General features: G+C 32.3%; 6 protein-coding genes across 6 annotated transcripts; 4 read left to right on the forward strand and 2 right to left on the reverse strand.

Moving 5' to 3' along the window:
• Positions 1-528: 528 nt before the first annotated feature.
• FG379_003516 (importin-beta2) lies at positions 529-3,177 on the reverse strand (the record flags this gene model as incomplete). The annotated part of the gene is made up of 1 exon (XM_067329145.1): positions 529-3,177. One exon carries the CDS (start codon positions 3,175-3,177, stop codon positions 529-531), a length of 2,649 nt encoding a protein of 882 aa, XP_067185322.1.
• Positions 3,178-3,815: 638 nt separating this feature from the next.
• Positions 3,816-9,009, forward strand: FG379_003518 (uncharacterized protein; the record flags this gene model as incomplete). The annotated part of the gene is made up of 3 exons (XM_067329147.1): positions 3,816-3,941; positions 3,987-4,158; positions 4,205-9,009. 3 exons carry the CDS (start codon positions 3,816-3,818, stop codon positions 9,007-9,009), a joined length of 5,103 nt encoding a protein of 1,700 aa, XP_067185324.1.
• A 174-nt stretch (positions 9,010-9,183) lies between these two features.
• Positions 9,184-11,187, forward strand: FG379_003519 (protein kinase; the record flags this gene model as incomplete). The annotated part of the gene is made up of 1 exon (XM_067329148.1): positions 9,184-11,187. One exon carries the CDS (start codon positions 9,184-9,186, stop codon positions 11,185-11,187), a length of 2,004 nt encoding a protein of 667 aa, XP_067185325.1.
• A 193-nt stretch (positions 11,188-11,380) lies between these two features.
• FG379_003520 (uncharacterized protein) lies at positions 11,381-14,941 on the forward strand (the record flags this gene model as incomplete). Its single annotated transcript, XM_067329149.1, has 2 exons — positions 11,381-11,443; positions 11,495-14,941. 2 exons carry the CDS (start codon positions 11,381-11,383, stop codon positions 14,939-14,941), a joined length of 3,510 nt encoding a protein of 1,169 aa, XP_067185326.1.
• Positions 14,942-15,292: 351 nt separating this feature from the next.
• FG379_003521 (uncharacterized protein) lies at positions 15,293-16,054 on the forward strand (the record flags this gene model as incomplete). Its single annotated transcript, XM_067329150.1, has 1 exon — positions 15,293-16,054. The coding sequence occupies one exon, from the start codon at positions 15,293-15,295 to the stop codon at positions 16,052-16,054; it is 762 nt and encodes a 253-aa protein (XP_067185327.1).
• A 90-nt stretch (positions 16,055-16,144) lies between these two features.
• FG379_003522 (uncharacterized protein) lies at positions 16,145-18,208 on the reverse strand (the record flags this gene model as incomplete). The annotated part of the gene is made up of 1 exon (XM_067329151.1): positions 16,145-18,208. One exon carries the CDS (start codon positions 18,206-18,208, stop codon positions 16,145-16,147), a length of 2,064 nt encoding a protein of 687 aa, XP_067185328.1.
• Positions 18,209-18,311: the final 103 nt, after the last annotated feature.

Here is an 18,311-nt window from a genome sequence, read left to right on the forward strand (position 1 = left end):
TTCTTCTCACTATAATTTGAATAAACAACTTTAAGACCAAATTTTACTTGAAAGGTAGCCAAGTGACTTCCAGGATATTTTCTGCACAACTTGCAAAAACAAAAACAAAAAAAGTTACTTGATGAAATCGTAAGTAAACTTCGCGCGTTGCCATTACGTAGTAGTCTACACAAATAACAAAATTTGCGTTTTTTTGGGGGACAATTCAAAGGTAAATTAAATACTGGAATTGGGAAAAAAACAACGGGATAGTCCTTATGTCATCATTACTAACCTAATATTCTAGCTCTCCATTCTTTAATTCTCGCTTTCGGATTTGCTAAATAAGTAAATAATTTATTTTATGTATTGCAAATAAAAGTTGAAAAAATCTTCCTTAAATATTTTATCCTAAAAGTAAAACCTAGAACTTTCATACCTAGATGTGTGTTATTTCTGGTAATATATTTGAAAAGGAATAGGATAATTCTATTGTTCACATATTTAATACATTGTTCAAGTTGAAATTAGGGATCAAAAATTACAATTTTAACTCAACTGACAAAGCTTCTTGATCCATTTTACATTACTCATTACATCAGGATGTCTCGAATTCTCCCCTACATTGCAGATGTTCTCTAATATTGACCTTTTGTCCTGTGAAAGTAGGTACTGAACAAGTTGCCCGTTAAACGCAGTTAACAAGTCTCCGATTAAGGCAGTTGCATTTTTTAAATTTGAATCATTAGGAAAATCGCCACTATAGTCATTAACTATGTTATCTACGAACTGAACTATGTTTGGTACATATGGCCCTAGTATCTCTAGTTTCTTCGCGTCTTTCATTCCATATACTATTCCCGTATATCCTTGAAGAACAGATTCTCTAAGCTCACCCAAATACTCTATCCAATCCTCACTTTGAATAGGTCCGTCGCTATATTGCGTGACCGACGCCTGTTGAAAAAGTTGCAACGTTGAAGAGACATAGGGAACAAAGTCTACCCCAAGGTTCATTGATATATCACCGAGTGCGACAATTGCAAGAGGTTTGAGCTTTCTATCAACATCACTCTTCGCCAGTAACGTGCAGAGAGTTTGGACTATAATTTCTAGACATTGATTGATACCTTTTCCAATAGACCTAACGAGATCGCCAATAAGCTCAATGGATATTTTACATGTGTCAAGTTCATCATGGCATTGAATGAAGGGAATAATAAGAGAAATGCACTCATTCGTATATGGTGAGAAATCTTGAGACATTACTATTATCAGGGATGTTAGTGATAACAAAGCTTCCTCACTGGCACCACCTTGTTTAAGAAGTTCAAAATATAATCCGAGTAATACTTGTGAATATTGTGGAGTAATTTTCTTACCAAGCCTGGTAGTAAGTGCATACAACGCTCCACAAACCAATTGAATATTTAATATAGAAATTTCGGACCTTGGAACCGGATTTTTCTCCATTAAATATTTTAAACCAATACCTTCACCAATAATAAGTTCATGTGTTAAATTCAACAAATTTGTATCGTTCTCAATCCCTGCATGTGATAGCACCATAGACAGTGCATTAAAACACCCCTGTTTCATATTGTTTTCGTAAGAGACTTCTCTTCTAGATGCATGTATCAAACTTTGAATAATAAAGGGAAACCAGAGATCGAGTACTTTCTGCCCTCCATCAACACTTTGAGATAATTCTGCAATTTGGTGAATCACCCAACAAATATTTCTACAAACACGAGGATCATCAGTTAAGAGTCTCTGAAGTAACAGCGAAAGTAAGCCTGTTTGATTCTGTTCTTGATTCTGCTGTGGAGGTAAACCCAAAAGCGGAAAAATAATGCTAGGATGAAATGTAACAATTCTACCTATAGTCCATGCGCAAGTATCTCTAACTGCAACAACGTTATCATTCAAGGCCTGGCATAAGTTGGTCACCGATTTTTCAACAATAGGTTGCATTCTCTGAAGGCTAGGTCCTTCCAGGATGCTACCGTATGCAAGTACTGCAGCTTCTCTATTATGCCAACTTGAGTGTGAGAAATTTGAATGAATAAACCCAAGTGTTGGTTCTAAAATATTATCCCCAAGAAGTTGAGAGCATAATGTTAAGCATGCACCCGCAGCTTTAGCAACAGTCCAACTCTCGATATCATTATCATCATCGCTTTGTCTAAGCAACGTTTCCAACATTACAGGAATTAACAATGGCTGAACCTGTCTAACGTAATTCATGCAAATTAAGTTAGATGCAGATTCGCCTTCGTCAAAAGACAAATCTATTTCCAAATCAGCAACGGTGTTCCAAAATTCGATGCAGCAAATTGAAACTGGTTCATATACACCCTTAATACCCTTGATTGTCATTTGCGTGATAACAGATAGATATGGTCCCAAATATTCATAATATTCTGTCGCAATTGATACCAGACATTCGTAAGCTGCTGTTTGAAGCTCCCTTTTGCTTCCTTCACCCCCGCACAAAGTGCACAAAACTTGAAATATAAGATTTCTTTCAGCTTCGTTAGAAAAATTGCTTCTTGCAAAATGCAGTGCAAAATAGAAGGATTTGGTAGCGGCCAATGCAGTTTCTGAATCAGCGTCACTCATTCCTTGTACTATCGCCGTTAAAATTTGGTTACTAACCTCCTCTGAAATAATCAATGATGAAACTTCGTTCTCCAATAATTTAGAATCCTCACATAGGTATCCAAGTGCAGTCAAAGAAGAACGCTTATAAACCGTTGATACCTCATTATTTGAATTATTTTGAATTAACCTAATTAAATATGGAAGAAGTTCAGGCCATCTCTGACAAGGCAATTCTACACGCCCGAGCTTGGCAATAACCTGACAAGAGGCTCCTCTAACGCTTGGAATAGGACTCAGTATCGATTCGAGTACAAGGGACTTAATTTTGGAAGTTATATGTGAAGGCAGCGATAACCACATTGCCCTCTTCTCTATATCTAGTCTCGGTTCAACACCCGAAACAGAGTTCTTCAAAAGGAGCCCTGCTAATTGACGTGATAATTCTGGCTTATTCTCATTAAACAACTCCTCCGCCAATAATGTCAAATACTCGCCGATATTAGCCTCTTGAGCACTTTGAAGTTGTTGTTCTGCATTTTTTCTTACTGACTCAACTGAATTATGGCAATTTAGAAGTATTTGGGTTAGGTCCATTTATCTCTCCACAAAAAATTAAACAGATAACTCTTATTATTAAAAAATTAATTCAATACAAAAACCTTGCCAATCTTTTAACAATCTGTATTTTATAACTAATTAATTCTCGTGTTGAAAATCAATTTTTTTTCTCCGGTATTTTAGGGTAGATATGGGGTTTAAGAGGGGATTTAAAAAAAATATTAAAACAGTGAAAAATATATATTAAATCTTCGACTAAATATAAATACTTTTTTTAATAATTATTGGAAACTATAGTGTTGTTCTTGTCTGTTCTGTAAATATATTACATATTATATGTTTTCACTTCTCTTAACAAAGTATTGCATTACACAAAACTTAGTAGTAAATTAACATTCAGGATGATATCATATAGAGATAGTAGAATACAAAGATAATGTTATTGTTTATTCCGGTATCTCTTATTTTAAACCGTAAAAAAACTACCTTTATTTCCAATATTACTTTCTATAAAAAGGAAACCCAACTTTAAAGAGAATACCATTACCGCTGGTTTTGTAAATTCCCGCAAAGATCTAGAACAATAACATGAAACATCTGCATGTAGATGAAACTGACTACTAAATTTTGAGATTGACACGAAACTAACACTTGAAAATTATTATGAATAATACATGATAAATCCATTTTCATTTATAAGTACAAATATCAAATCGAAGTTCTCCAAAAAAAACGAAAAAGATGAAACGAAAGACGAGGAAGAGATTGTAATAACAAGGGAAACCAAGAATAGCAATGAGGTAGGTTTAAAGGATATAATTTAAACTTAAATTTACACTTTTCAGGAGAATACCGATAAATCTGTCCCACAATTCATAGATGAGCTAGCAACGGTACCTGTTTTAACTATGGACGACTTCAAAAGCAAGTATGTCGAAGACAATGAAATAGAGGATCAATCAGACTCTTCAGATGAAATAGATGTACTAGATTTGGAAAAAGGTGAAATAGGTATTTGTAAGTCTTATATAACAAATATTATTGTTTTACTTGACTTTTATAGCGGATGATAAAGCTCATATTCACCAAAGAAGATGGAAAGTGGCATTTTGGGATCTTTCTATTGAAAATTTAACAGAGGAAGAGGTTAATTTATTTATAGAGATTGACTTTGGAACTTCAAGAGATGAATTTAGAGTTCAATCTGAGTCTAAAGAGTATATTCTTTCGAGTGGGCAACTAAAACACAGAATTAGAACACCAATAATACATAAACTAATAAAAGATAAACCACAAAAAATAAAATTCCAACCTTCATTTGAGTACAGAGGTTCTTACTTTGATTTGGAAAGGGAGAAGTTAAAGCTTTCTGCCTGGAGATACCACAATTTTAGATTGAATACACTTGATGCTATTTACGATACCAAGTTGATTGAATGCGCAAACTCTGATCTAAATTATAGTTGTTACCTAATGAAAATAGTGGAAGGAAGCAAATTGGAAAAAACATACAAAATTAACTTTAACTTATACTTTCAAGAAATATATGATTTTCAACTTTCTTTGGATCATTGGGAAATCAAAAGTTTAATGTCGTTTGGAGATATCGACAAAAAATTGAATTTGCAAAAAGAGAAGATAATAGAAAAAAATTCATTAAATTATTCGAGTATCATAAATTTTAATTTTTTTGGCCAAAATAATGACTACCTCTCGGAAATAAATAGTGATAGAAAAGTACCTGATCTATCCTGTGAAAATTCGTCTTTTTTTGGAAATTTGTTGTTTGACAAAAAATTTAATAAAAATGTAACACAAAGAGAGAAATTATTTGAGAATGTTCAGATTACTTATAAGAAGGAAAGTAATAAGATTCTTAACACTTCAGATCTAGAAACAAATATTCAAAGCAAACTCTCACTTAAACCAGAAGAAGACCAAGTTGATCCAAACAATTGTATGAGTAATCAAGATAAAGATCAAAGTATTTGGAAAATTTTTCTCAAACTTTTGGGTATTAACAAAAACGATGAAGCAGTTAATATTATGAACTTAGATAGTTTGCTCCTTGAGTCAGAGTTAGATCAAGCAAAAATACATCCTTCAGACTGTTGTCCAAGGCTAAAAATAAAGTTAATATGGCCTTCACCGATAAAAGAATATACAATTTTTAGTTCAATTCAAAGAGGAACCAATTGGCCCATTTGGGAAAATATCGGATCTATATTTTTGCGTGGGACAATTGCTGATTTAGAAAACAGTTTCTTAGACGTTGAAGTCATAGATACAAACAAAGAAAAAAACATTAACTTACAGGCAAAAACACACATCCCATTAAAAGGATTGATAGAAACAAGCACGATTATAGAGTCAAAACTATCTGAGCCACTTTGGTTGGTCGAAAAAGTCAAGAACACAGACAAGCGTCGAAATTTTGCAGCATGGGAATTTGGTTTGATTACTGGAAACATTTCATTTATTAATTATCCTAAACAAAGACAAAAAGGAAACTTTGTTAATTTTATTAAAGACAGGGTGTATTTAATGATAAAAATACTAAAAGTCGATAACATTATTACATTTGAGAATATTGAGGATTTTCAAATTCATGCTTCAATTACTCACCAAGGTTTAACTAGCAGATCAACTACAATGTGTGGAAATAGCTCGGGGAGTATTCTACAGGATGATTATGTTGTTTTTCCACTTCAACTTCCACCTATTTCTGAATTATATTCATTTCATTTGGAGAGTCTTGCTGAAATTTATGTGGATCTTTGGGTTTCCTCGAAAGACACTCAATATACCAAAACTGAGCATGCGGGGTATACTTCATTTACCATTTGGGACACAATATATAACATTAAAGGTACGAAAAGACCGGTTTCAGAGAGATTCTACAGATGTTATGCATCTGGGACAAAAGAAAAATTAAAGGTTCGGGTATTGGAGCAAGAAATGTTACTAAAATTCCTATTTCCAACTGATAGAGTTGCAAACATAACATTCGAGGCTTTTGTTACACCGGATTTGCTCTCGATTAAACCAAACAATAGGCAAACACTCTGTTCAAAGAATAATGGTATACCTGAAAAAATTGATATTTTTTTAAGAAGTCGTTTAGATCTTTCTCCGAGTCAAACACCAAAATTATACAACACAGATAAAATAGCAATACAAACAACATTGACCGGAAAGCTTGGAACTGGTATTATCGGTCGCTTCTTTATTTTTTCTGTATTTAATCATAGAGGAAACGAACTAATGTTATCACAATTTGTTAATCAGATGCCTAGTCCAAATAATATCACATCACCCAATGCAATTTTTCACTTCGTTAGATGCGTTCCTTTTATAAATAGTAGTTTTAGAGATCCGCCAAAAAGATCCAAAGATAAATTTAATGATACAAAGAATGTCGTATCAAAAAGAGGTGGACAAGAAGAGAAAAGTACTTTTACATTTAAAAAATCGTACTATTGGTTTACCCCTGACTTTACATTACTTAACAATGGAGGAGGGGTGATTGATCATTGTCTTCTACATGTTTCCTTGCTATTAAAAATTAAAATTCAAGCTTTTGTCTGTATTGGAACAACAAATAATGGTCACTTTCATGCATGGGTAATGTCTTGGCACTTCAACGAAACGGAAAACAATACAGTGGTGAAATTTTGGGAATTAACAACAGGACAGATATACATATTAAGAAATAGATTTTATATCCAGCAAAGAGCACGTGAGGTTGCGATAAGATTCAGGAAAAGAGAAAGACTCTTGCCAAATGATGGTGATAAAAAGGATGTTTCTGGAGTGTCATTAAAAACAATAAAATTGCCATACAAAAGTATTGACACAATTTTCAATGAGATGAATATATGGTATAATATTCAAAATAGTAATCCAGGTTGTATTTTTTTTGACCTTTGGAACAGCAACCTTTTTATAAGTTGTACAAATTCTCCATTGGTTCATCAACCAGGTTTTCGTTCTCAACCATATTTATCTATCCCAAATAAAAGCTCTATTTTGAATAAGAAAAGACTAATAAAAAGTGTATTGAATTACGAAGTAGAGGCACACAGAACAGCCCAAAATCTCGGAACAAGGTGGAATAGAGATCCCACGTTAGAAATTTTTCTGGAAAAGGGGTTAGATTTAATGGAACAATCAGAATTATCAAATGACGAAGAATATAAGGAAATATGTTCAAAGATAAACAATTGGAAAAGTGCACTAGAATCGAAAGTTCCACATATGCACAGGGTGTTAGGATTTCCTCTTTCTTTTAATCATACAAACCCCAAATTAATATCAGAAACCATTCTTGGAAAACTCGAAATATTATTTTCAAGGGACAAGTCTTTTACAGTAACAATTTCAGTTGTCGTCTATGGATATCCGAACAATACATATTGCAGCAGGGTATTTATTCTTGTTACTCAGAAAATAAGTGAAAGAGAAAAGAAAAAAATTTTGGAACAAAGGGAAAAGGAAAGAATAAAGAATGAGGAAAAAATAAATAGAAATATCAGCGTCGAAAAAATTGTTTTAATCAAAAAAGAAAGTGATACTTTCACAAAAAGTAACTCGATTGAAGTAAAAAAAGAGTTGGTGGTAGATTCGATAAAAACTCAAGAAACAACTATTGAAGTTGAGAAAAATAATGATGTTGATATACATGATGCTTCAGACTCTCAGATGATTACTAAAGATTACATTGGGATATTAGATAAAGAAAATAAAATGATTCGTAAAAGAAGAGTTACACTACCTGATGGCAGTGTCACTGGAAAGCTGTGGATTTCAAAGAAAATTAAAGATGATGGAAATTTCAGATATTATGTTGATGGTATTGAAAATTCTGTAAGTGAATGCTTAAACATCCAAAAATCTAGAGTGTGTGCAACGGATCTGAATTATGAGGGACAAAGGGTTGGATTCGCCATTTTGCCAGGTTCAGGTGATGATCCAACTCCAATTGATTTAATGTATGAAATGGCCCTAAAAATTGACGATTTATTGAAGTCTGATGAAAAATTCATTGAGTTTACAGGGGGAGATGCAGTACTTGAATGGGATTATGATCAAGATGAGTATTATGATACCCAAGATGAAAATTCTAACAGCAATTTAGAAGTAAATGAAGAAGAAAACAACTGCGAAGATAACTCTATTAATGAAGATATTGAGAGCAATGATGAAGTCAGTTCTGAGGACACTCCAATAAATGAAAATGTGATAGATGAAATTCCCAGTGAGTCAAAAGATGAAAGCGCTTCTGTTTCAGATCTCATTGATTCAGGATTGAATTCATTTTCATCAAGTGAGGATGAATATGTAAAGAGAACTATTTATAGGCCTGATTCAAATAGCGATGATTCAGATGGCACAGGTGATAAAAATGGAGAATGTCCTTTTAGTACTTCTGAAAAATATGAAGAACAAAAAATGGGATGTGAAAATACAAGTATTAATATTAATATGTCTTCAAAGTCGAATGTAAATGGAGAACCAACAAAGGAATTGAAAAGGTTTACTAAGACAGGAAAATATATAATTTATAAAAGGTCTGAATATGAGAAATCTAGGTTGAAGAAAAAACAAGAGCTAAATGATTATGAATCCAACAGAGATGACAATTTAGTATTTCCTGTTGCATCATTGGCAATGAGTTTGGCAAGAGGGCATTCAGAAATAAGAAAAAACGGCTTGTTAAATATGGGAAGAATAGAAACAAAGGTGAATAGTTTAAAAGATAAAAATTTAAATAGTGAATTGAGGAGAAATAAGGATAGAGCAGCTGGAAACTCATACTCAAATGACTTATTTTCAAAAATACTGAGTAACAAAGGAAGCGATAATTAAAGTAATAAAAATCAAACAAAGATGTAGGAAGAAGAAATTTTACATTTTCTTTGAGAAAACGAACTATTCAAAGAAAATTAGTTCCGGCTCTCATTAAGTATCAATGCATTTCACTTTACCGCAAGCAGGAAGATCTCTGAATAATGAAGTTTTTAAAGAGAAAAAAATTAGAATATGTGGGACGAGGCAATTAAAACAATAGGAAATATAATTGAAGTGAACAAGAATAATATTGATAATTTACCTACAAAGATTTTGAATTTTTTTAATCTATATATTGAAAAAAATGTCAAAAAATTAGCAAACAGTTTAAGCGAGTTTATACTCGAGTTTGATGATGTATTTGATTTAATTGGTACTTTTATTGAACATATGAATGAAGAAAAAAAAGATATTGACTATAATTCATATTACTTGAATGATTTAAAGGAAGGCTTTATCAGAAACTGTTTCATTGAATTTGAAAATGAAAGCGAGTTGAATAACTGGATAAAAGACTTATTAATAGAACAGATTTTTGCAAAGAGTAATTTAGACATGATTGGTGTTGATACTGAAATTGGATTTAAAAGTATAGTTTCAGAATATCAAAACACTGAAATACTTCCATTTCACCTACCTATTGAATTCTATAAATTGTTTTTTGATAGTTTGAAGCTGTTTTTGTCAAACCAAAATATTCATAGGGAGACTTCAGAAATTACCTTTAATAAAATCGGAAGTAGTTATTCGGATTTATCTAACTTTTTATTTGATAGTGATTTTAATTTTTACATAATTAAGTATTTGGAAGAAAATCACTCCTTAAATTGCCTTGACCAAATTGATGTTAATCTTTCAAGGGATGTTACATTTTCTCAAAAAGTAGAAGATGAAAAGTTAAAAATAAAGATGGAGAAGAAAACGAAGATGTGCTCTTATTTCAGACACGACAATATTATAAACATAAGTTTTTCAATGGAAAATATAGTTAATAAAGAAAGTAATATGAAGACAACACTTCATGATCTTTACAAAGAATACTTTAAATTAGCTAGCTTAGACAATGAAGATGAAATTAACATGTGTATGAATTCAAGTAATATAAAAAAAGACTTGAAACTAGGAGATGATTTTAGAGAGTTTTTAAGAACTAATTTTAGTAATATAGTTCTAAATAGCAAATTTTTACTGGTAAAATGCCTTTATAACGGCAATTTCAGTGATATTTATGTCGGAGTGAATATTATAACTTATAAGCTCCACTGTATAAAAAAAATAAAAGGAAATATATACGAAAAAGGATATTTAGAGAATTCATTGAAGGAAGCGAACACAATTAGGGGACTTAACGATTCAACAATTTCTCGTTTTATTCCAGTTTACGAAGACACTATAGTTGAGAATGGGAGTTTGTTCATTGTCACGGAACTCTTGGGGGATAATTTGTTGATTTTGAATGAGGTTCTTCATAGAAGAAAAGATGAACTGTTGATTTTTGAGGTAATCCAAAGGATAATTCGTCAATTGTTACTTTGCCTAAGAGACTTGCACGAGAAGTACGAGTTGATCCATTGTGATATTAAGCCGGAAAATATTGTACTCAATTCAATAGATTCATTTGATATTTTAGGTTATTTTAATCGAAACATCAACCAATGCTTTGAATTTGATATAAAACTAATTGATTGGGGAAGTTGTATAAAAAAATGTCAGTCATCAAGTATGCAAAACTCATACTTACAAAGCAGGTACTACAGGTCACCAGAAATTTGCCTAGGACTTCCTTTTGACGAAAAAATCGATATTTGGAGTGTAGGATGTATTATGGTGGAACTAATTACTGGGAAACCACTGTTTATGGGTGTGAAAACAACGCAACAATTGTTGGCGAACATGGTATATGTACTAGGTAAGATACCACCTTCAATGATAATTAAATCTACAACATTAAAACACTTCCTCACATTTGATGGACATATATATGAGAGAACAAATAGCAATAGAATGAGAGTGTATACAAAATTGAATGGGAAATGCTTTTATAGAGAAAATTTGAGGGAATTGTTGGATTGTGTTGATGAATCATTACTTGATTTAATTGGACAATTACTTTCTATAGATCCAAAAGAAAGACCTTCCGCATCAAAAGCATTAGAACATCCTTGGTTTCAGTGTGACTATATAAATCTAGTATAGTTATTTAAAATAGTGTAATGAACTGATCACCGAATAATTTTTTTTTGCAGCGCAACACTGAGGGGTTGCACTTGGGGTGATACTTTTTGTTCTCAAAAAGTAACAAATTTATTCATACTACTTAGAATAACAAAAAAACAACCATCACTGTTTATTTCACAATTTCAGTTTTAAAAAAAATATATTAATTAAGATGGAAACAAGTAGTAGAGGTGTTAAATTTCCAGAGGATAAATACATACGATATGGACAAAGGGTAAGTTTTCTCTCCTCCAAATTATCAATTCACTTTTTCATTTCTCCAAAGATTGGATTTAGAGCTTGTAACAGTAGTTATGAGTATATGACGTTAATGAAATATAAGTATTATGATGAATCTTGCTATAAAGTAATACTCACAAACATACACCCCTTCACAAAACAGGATTCTGGAATTTACAGAGACTCTGTCGAAGAAAATGATGGCACGTTTATTGAGTCTGGATGGTATTTGATGAATATTTGTAATATCATGAATCAATCAAAGAATAATGAAGGCGAATATCTGCAATCTGGTGATGTTGTCTTTTTATGTACTTATGTTGATTCGGATTTCTTGATTCTTGGCTATGATCTCGAAAATTGTACATTGAGGATATCTAATATTGATGAATTATTGAAAATTAATTTGAATGGACTGGAAGTTAATTCAGTAAAAAGATACTTGAAGAATCACGAATGGGTTATCGAAAAAGTACCTATTTCAAAGGAAGAATCTATTGCTGAAAAAGTTTCTTCACTTCCTGCCCCAAACATTAATTCAATGAGATTTTCTGATATATTCCTCATAAGGCCCAGTACATCTGACGATGTTATATTTTCTAAAGAGTTGGTTCAGGGAAACAATACTTACATCAATAGTTTATCTCTAGGAAAAATTGCAATTGCTGGTAGAAATGGATATTGGACAATTTTACCATCGAGTAACTCAGAATTCCCTCTTCCCAGTTGGTACAAACTACGGAATGTCTTGAGGAGAAAAAAATCAGAAAAAAAGTACTCATTTAATTCAATTAATAAGAGTTTTATAAATATTGACTCTGTAAAGAACTCAAAACTCAATGAATTGGCTGCTGGTCATTTTTCAAATTTGAAAATTCCAAGGTTTGAAGTCGAAATGTTAAATTTGATTTCTGATCAACCTATTGGATGGGACAATTTAAATTCAAATTTTACTGATATCTATACGGGAAATGACAATGAAGACCTATCAACAACTAATTTCGAGGTATCGCCATCATTTGGAGGATATTTATTCGATCATGCTAAGCGTTTTTGTGTGAGTTTAATTAAAGAAAACAATCTCTCCTTGATGCCACTCGATAGGTATCCCTCTAAAATTCAGGAGCAATTATTACTAGAAGACATTCTTTGTTGTTTACTGTGTACAGAAGGAAATTACATAAAGGTAGTTGAACAGATTAATGTTATTGAAAAAAAAAATTACGATTTTTCTGAGACCTTGTTTTTAATTCAAAATACGGAGAATAATTCATTGAATGTAAAAAGAGAGAATATAAGTTTTTCTGTTCTCGAGGGCCTATCAACATTTTCTCATTACATTAATAATGATCCAAATAAAATGAATTCAGCAGATGTATTAGAAAATACGCAATTATCAGGTGAATTTCAACCTTTAAGCAAATTCAACACATCTGTAGAACTCGAATGTTGTGACTCTTCTAAAGTCAATAACAATGATCCTGTTATATTGCCATTAACCTATCGTATTCTAGAATTATCCTCATTAAATAGGAGAATAAGACAATTTTTATATAAACATGAGGATGGAAACAACTTTGGTTTAATTTCTAATGCTCTATGTGAAACTTTTCGTGAACTTTTAAAACATTTTGAGATCAAGATTCATAGGTTCGAGGCGTTAATTAGAAAAGGGACTCTTTCATTACAAAATTTTTGGTCTCAGTCTCAGCAAGCACTAACTACCTTAAAAGCAATGGATTTAATCGCAACTAATGTTTTGTATAGAAAGGGCTGCGAAATAATAAACGCAATATTTGATCTTATTCAAAAAAGATTTCGAGGTGAAAGTTCAAATATTAACGTTGCGAATTTTATCTTAAGTCAGCTTCTGGTAACATGGATAAAACATTTCCTTATCCCTTGGACAAAGTACGGTAAAGTAAATGATAATTTTCTTGAATTTGGTCACTTTGGTTGTAAGGATGTAGACGAGTTAGTAAATAAAGAAACTGTATTTTCAAAATTTTTTTTATTTGAAAGGGTAGAAAAGGAGGGCTACTTTTTGGACTTGCGTTTTTTCCCAAAATGTCTTGAACCTATTTTCAAGGAAGTAAACTATATTGGAAACGTGAGCAAGTTGATATCAAAATTTCAGGATAAGACTGACACAAAAGAATGCACAAGGTGTGTTGACTCTTTATATTTACAAATGGATTTCGAAAGGATAATGCAGCTTTTAGATTTGAATTCAAATGTTATTAAATTTGACGCATTTTTCGAACATTTTCGATCACTTTATAATGAATTCAAGGTGAAATTGTATAGATTTTGTTGTGAACAAATTAATTTAAATAATTGCTTAAAGATACTCAAAGATATTTTCCTTTGTTCAAATGATTTATTTATTCAGGAATTTATTGATTATATTGGATTATATTCACTTGGTGGAAATCTTTCCGGAAACTGTTGTAACAACTATATCTCACACAAATGGAATATCTTAGCGAATAAATACTACAAAAAAAATATCGATTGCTGCGAAGATTTTGAATTTTACTGCACCTTTGACGAAAAATTGGTCACAGAAAAAATTTTGGGATCCTTTTCAAAGAATAAGTGGAATATTGATGACTCACTTAAAGGTATTGATAAGAACTTAGTGAAAACGGCTCTAAATTTTGAGGCATTTAAACACCTAACTGTGAAACTACACACAAAAAATCATATAATAAGAGCTATTTGGACGGAAGATATATTGGAAAAGTATCAGGTATTATTCAGATTTATTTTCCATTTAAAGTACATACAAAAGCTACTAACTGACACTTGGTTTACTCAGAAAGCAACTCCATTATGGGGATACACTAGTAAAAGTCTAAAAATAAACAAAGGTAAGATCAATAAATCGTCAATATATCCGAGAATGGGTAGATCATACTTACTTAGACATAAAATGCTTTCAATTATTAATAGCATCTTGGAGTATATAACCTATGACGTAGTTGAATCTTCCTGGAACGAATTTATAAAGGGGCTAGAAAATGTAAAAACAATGGAAGAAGTCGTTTATTTACAAAACCAGACTGTTGAGGAAATGATGACACTTTGTTTTTGTTCAAAATATGGATCGTTCTGTTCCCTCTTCAAAATGATCTCAATTTGTCATCTATTCGCACGATATTCGGCACTTTTTAATGTATATAGTGAGAATAAGCTAGGAAAATTCAACAATTCACCTAATTTTTACAATGAAATGCAAAGTACATCGTGTGCTTCGAATCTCATTGAAAACGAGAAAAATATCACCATTCAAAGGGGGAGATTCGGGATAAACACTCCGCATATAGAACTACTTCTTGCTGATTCGTCATTTGAGGACATAATTGAGAAACTGGATTCAAAGTTTTCACTATTTTTTAATGACTTTGTTGTATCGAGCCAAAAAGATAAACATCCGAAGCAGCACACACTTAACAAGATTTTCGAGAAGTTGAGTTTTAATTCGTACTAAAAAAAATACATTGTATGGGATTCATGCAAAGAATGCAATGAGGATCATCATCGTGAAATATGTGGTAGTGGGTGCGAAAGATAATAAAGGAGAGGCCGGTTGTAATTCTCTGCGATCGATTTGTGGGTCGACGTCGTCAAAGGCGCCATTAAAGAGGCGCCCATATATCTATTGGAAGATATTTTGATGTCTCATTTTTTAATATCCTATTTTAATCGAGGATTTGGAATCGTTGGAAGTGGATGACCAAGAGGGGGGCTGATCCCAAGGCAATTTTTTTTTTTTTGAGGAAGCCAATATTATTCATATTACTTAGTATTTGGAGAAATAAACAAGTTAATTGCATTAAACATGAAACTATTACCATTTACCTCATTTTTATTATTCCTTCTGGTGTTCAGAGCCGAAGGTACGAACCTCACTTGTGAAAGTAGGTTAAGAGAATGTGAAAGAGAGGTGAAGACACTTTTAAAGAAAAATAGTGAGTGTTCGACTGACTTGGATTCTCTGAAGTTAGAGATTTCTCACCTTTCTGAGATTGTGTCTCAATACGAGAAGGGTGAAAAGCATGGTGTTTCTCGAAATTTAATAACATGGAGTATATTGGGAGGGCACTTAAGACATTTTGCGTCACTTTTTAGGAGTTTAGTCATTGCTGCTTATGACAACGTCCCGAGTGAGGTTGACTCAAAATTGAAACAGTTTCTTTCTAAATCAAGGGTTTATACTGATCCAGTAATGGCAAAGTATATTGATTTCCAGAACAAGGTATGTGAGTCAGTTTCGAGAGTGGTTGCAGGGTATAGCACTGTTATTAACCAATATGTTACATATATGCATTTATATGGTGGAATAATTAACGAAAGATTAGACAAATTTGTTGCCAAGATTGAATCCATAGATCCACAATTGGTGGGTTCTATTCCAGTAAATCTATGCGATCGAATATTCTACATTCTTTGTGCTATTTTAGTGCTTTATGCAGCGTTGGAATTTATTCTTATTGTACTGAAATTATCTTGTAGATGTTTTGGGTTGAGATGCACATCCAATAGTAAAAAGGCAGCGAGGTCGCCATCGTCAAGATCAACACCTGGGAACAGGAGGAGATAGTTGTTTTGACATCTAGGGGATGAGAGCCCTTATATTTAGATAGTATCACTTAATTTTAAATCTAGAACTTTTCATCAATTTTATATAGCATCAATTACAAGAATCTAAACTACTGGATTCGGAACACAGTTTCCTAACTATCACTGCAAGTTCTATGCTCGCATTAACTGCTAGGTCAGGCGATCTAAGTTTTTGTTGTATTACTGGATGTCTGAGTATATCATCTGTGTTTGGTCTGCTATTCGGGTCAGGTTCAAGCAGGGATTTGATGAGAAGTTTGAGCTCGGGACTTCTTGGAGGGAAATTCGGCAATTTAAGATCGTTCATTCCTGAAAGAATAGCACTAATGGATTCTTCTGGATCGAAACTATCAGAATTATGTACGGAAAATGGAACTTTGTTATAACATAATACGTATAAAGTGATTCCAAGAGACCAAATATCACTGTATATATCATATTCACCAACGAAATTCCCGTCAATATCTTTAATAAGCAACTCCGGTGCTGTATATTCGATTGTTCCGGTAAATCCATGTCTTCTGTTCGAAAACGAAAATTCATCTTGTGTGTCATTGGATGGATTTTGCCCCTCGAAACAGTGTTCTCTTCCAAGTGCAAATGATCTATTTGCTTCGGAATTTCTTTGTTTGAGAATTTGTGCAGTTCCAAAATCTGAAAGCAATGCTTGACAGATTGGTCTAGCTAAAAACTCATCAAATGTTACGTGCAAAAGAATATTTGAGGGTTTTAAATCCCTGTGTAATATTCCTCTGTGATGGAGATGTTGAAGTCCCAATATGATATCAAAAAATATTTTCCAAATATGATCGTCCAGAATATATTTATTTTTGAGGGAGTCCAAATTCGTTTTATTCGTTCTATCGAATACGGAGAGTGAATACTTTAAATCTTCTAGGGGTTGGGTATCTTGATTAATGTGGACGCCGTTAAAATCATTTGTTGCTTTGTGATTTTTCTCTTTAATTTTATTAATCTGCAGATCTTTTTCAGGTTTACTACCTTTGCTCGGGGAAGGTGACATGTCATCATCTGAATTCTGAATTAGTACCTCTAGCGATCCTGAGTTACAATACTCCATTAATTGGAAAAGCCACGGAACTTTTGGGCAGTAATCATTCGAACTGTATAGTTCCAACCAGGAATGTCTATATTGAACAATATTTGGATGGTGCAGCAACTCACGTATTTTTACTTCCCTTAAGACACTGGAAAGCCACTTTTTGTTATCACCAACAGGTACTTTTTTAACTGCATATTGTGCTAATGTTATTCCATCTAAGACATGTGTACATAGATAAACTTGTCCAAAACTACCACTCCCAAGTTTTTTTATTTCTACAAAGAACTTTTTATAATACCCTGTCATTAATAGATCCGAACTCAAATTAATCAAATCGTTTTTTTCATCCTTATTTTTATTAGATAAATCTTGGATGAACTCGAAGGATTCATTTTTGATGATTTCTTCATGATTTTCCTCTAATGGGTCGCCTAACTCATCAATTACTGATAAGGTCATCCTATTCACATTATTTCTAATATTCAACTGCCGATATAGCTCTTCCAGGAAGAAAAAGTAGTTTTGGTTATCAATATTGTAAAATGGATTTTCATCTTTTATTTCGAGTGAAATCCTTTCATCAGACTTTGTACTCGAACCTGAAACTGACCTCTGTGATATTAAATCTATATTTGAATCATAATTACTGTTATTGTATTCATTATTGCCTTTCTCATCAGTTTTGCTACGTTTAAATTCTCTGAATTTTTTTTTATATGGCAAGTCTATAGTGCAGTGGCTGGGTAGAAATTTCTGTGGCATTAATCTACCACACATTGGGCAATGCAAATTAAAATACTGTGGAACTAATTCACATCTTTCTGTATAGTTTTTGTCATTTCTTTCCATATTTGGTGTGTTTTTGTCGAAGGGTGTAATGGATTCTTTGTTATATGGAACAAGAGTTGTAACAGAAAGGTTCTTGCCAGAACTTAATTGAGATTGATCTATATTCTTGTTCTCAAATAAATTCATAACCATTGTTTGTGGTGAAAAGGCCTGTTTTTGCCTTTTCATACCGAAAGAGCAACGGGCATTGCTTTCAGAAGCCAAGTTACTGGAATTTTTCATTATTCATACACACAAATTAAAGATTATGTGCAAAATTATTTATTTCTATTATCATATATATATATATATATTTGATATTTAACAATACATACAAATTACTATC

This window comes from Cryptosporidium bovis, assembly GCF_009768925.1.
Source record: "Cryptosporidium bovis isolate 45015 chromosome Unknown contig_8, whole genome shotgun sequence".
NCBI lineage: Eukaryota > Apicomplexa > Conoidasida > Eucoccidiorida > Cryptosporidiidae > Cryptosporidium > Cryptosporidium bovis.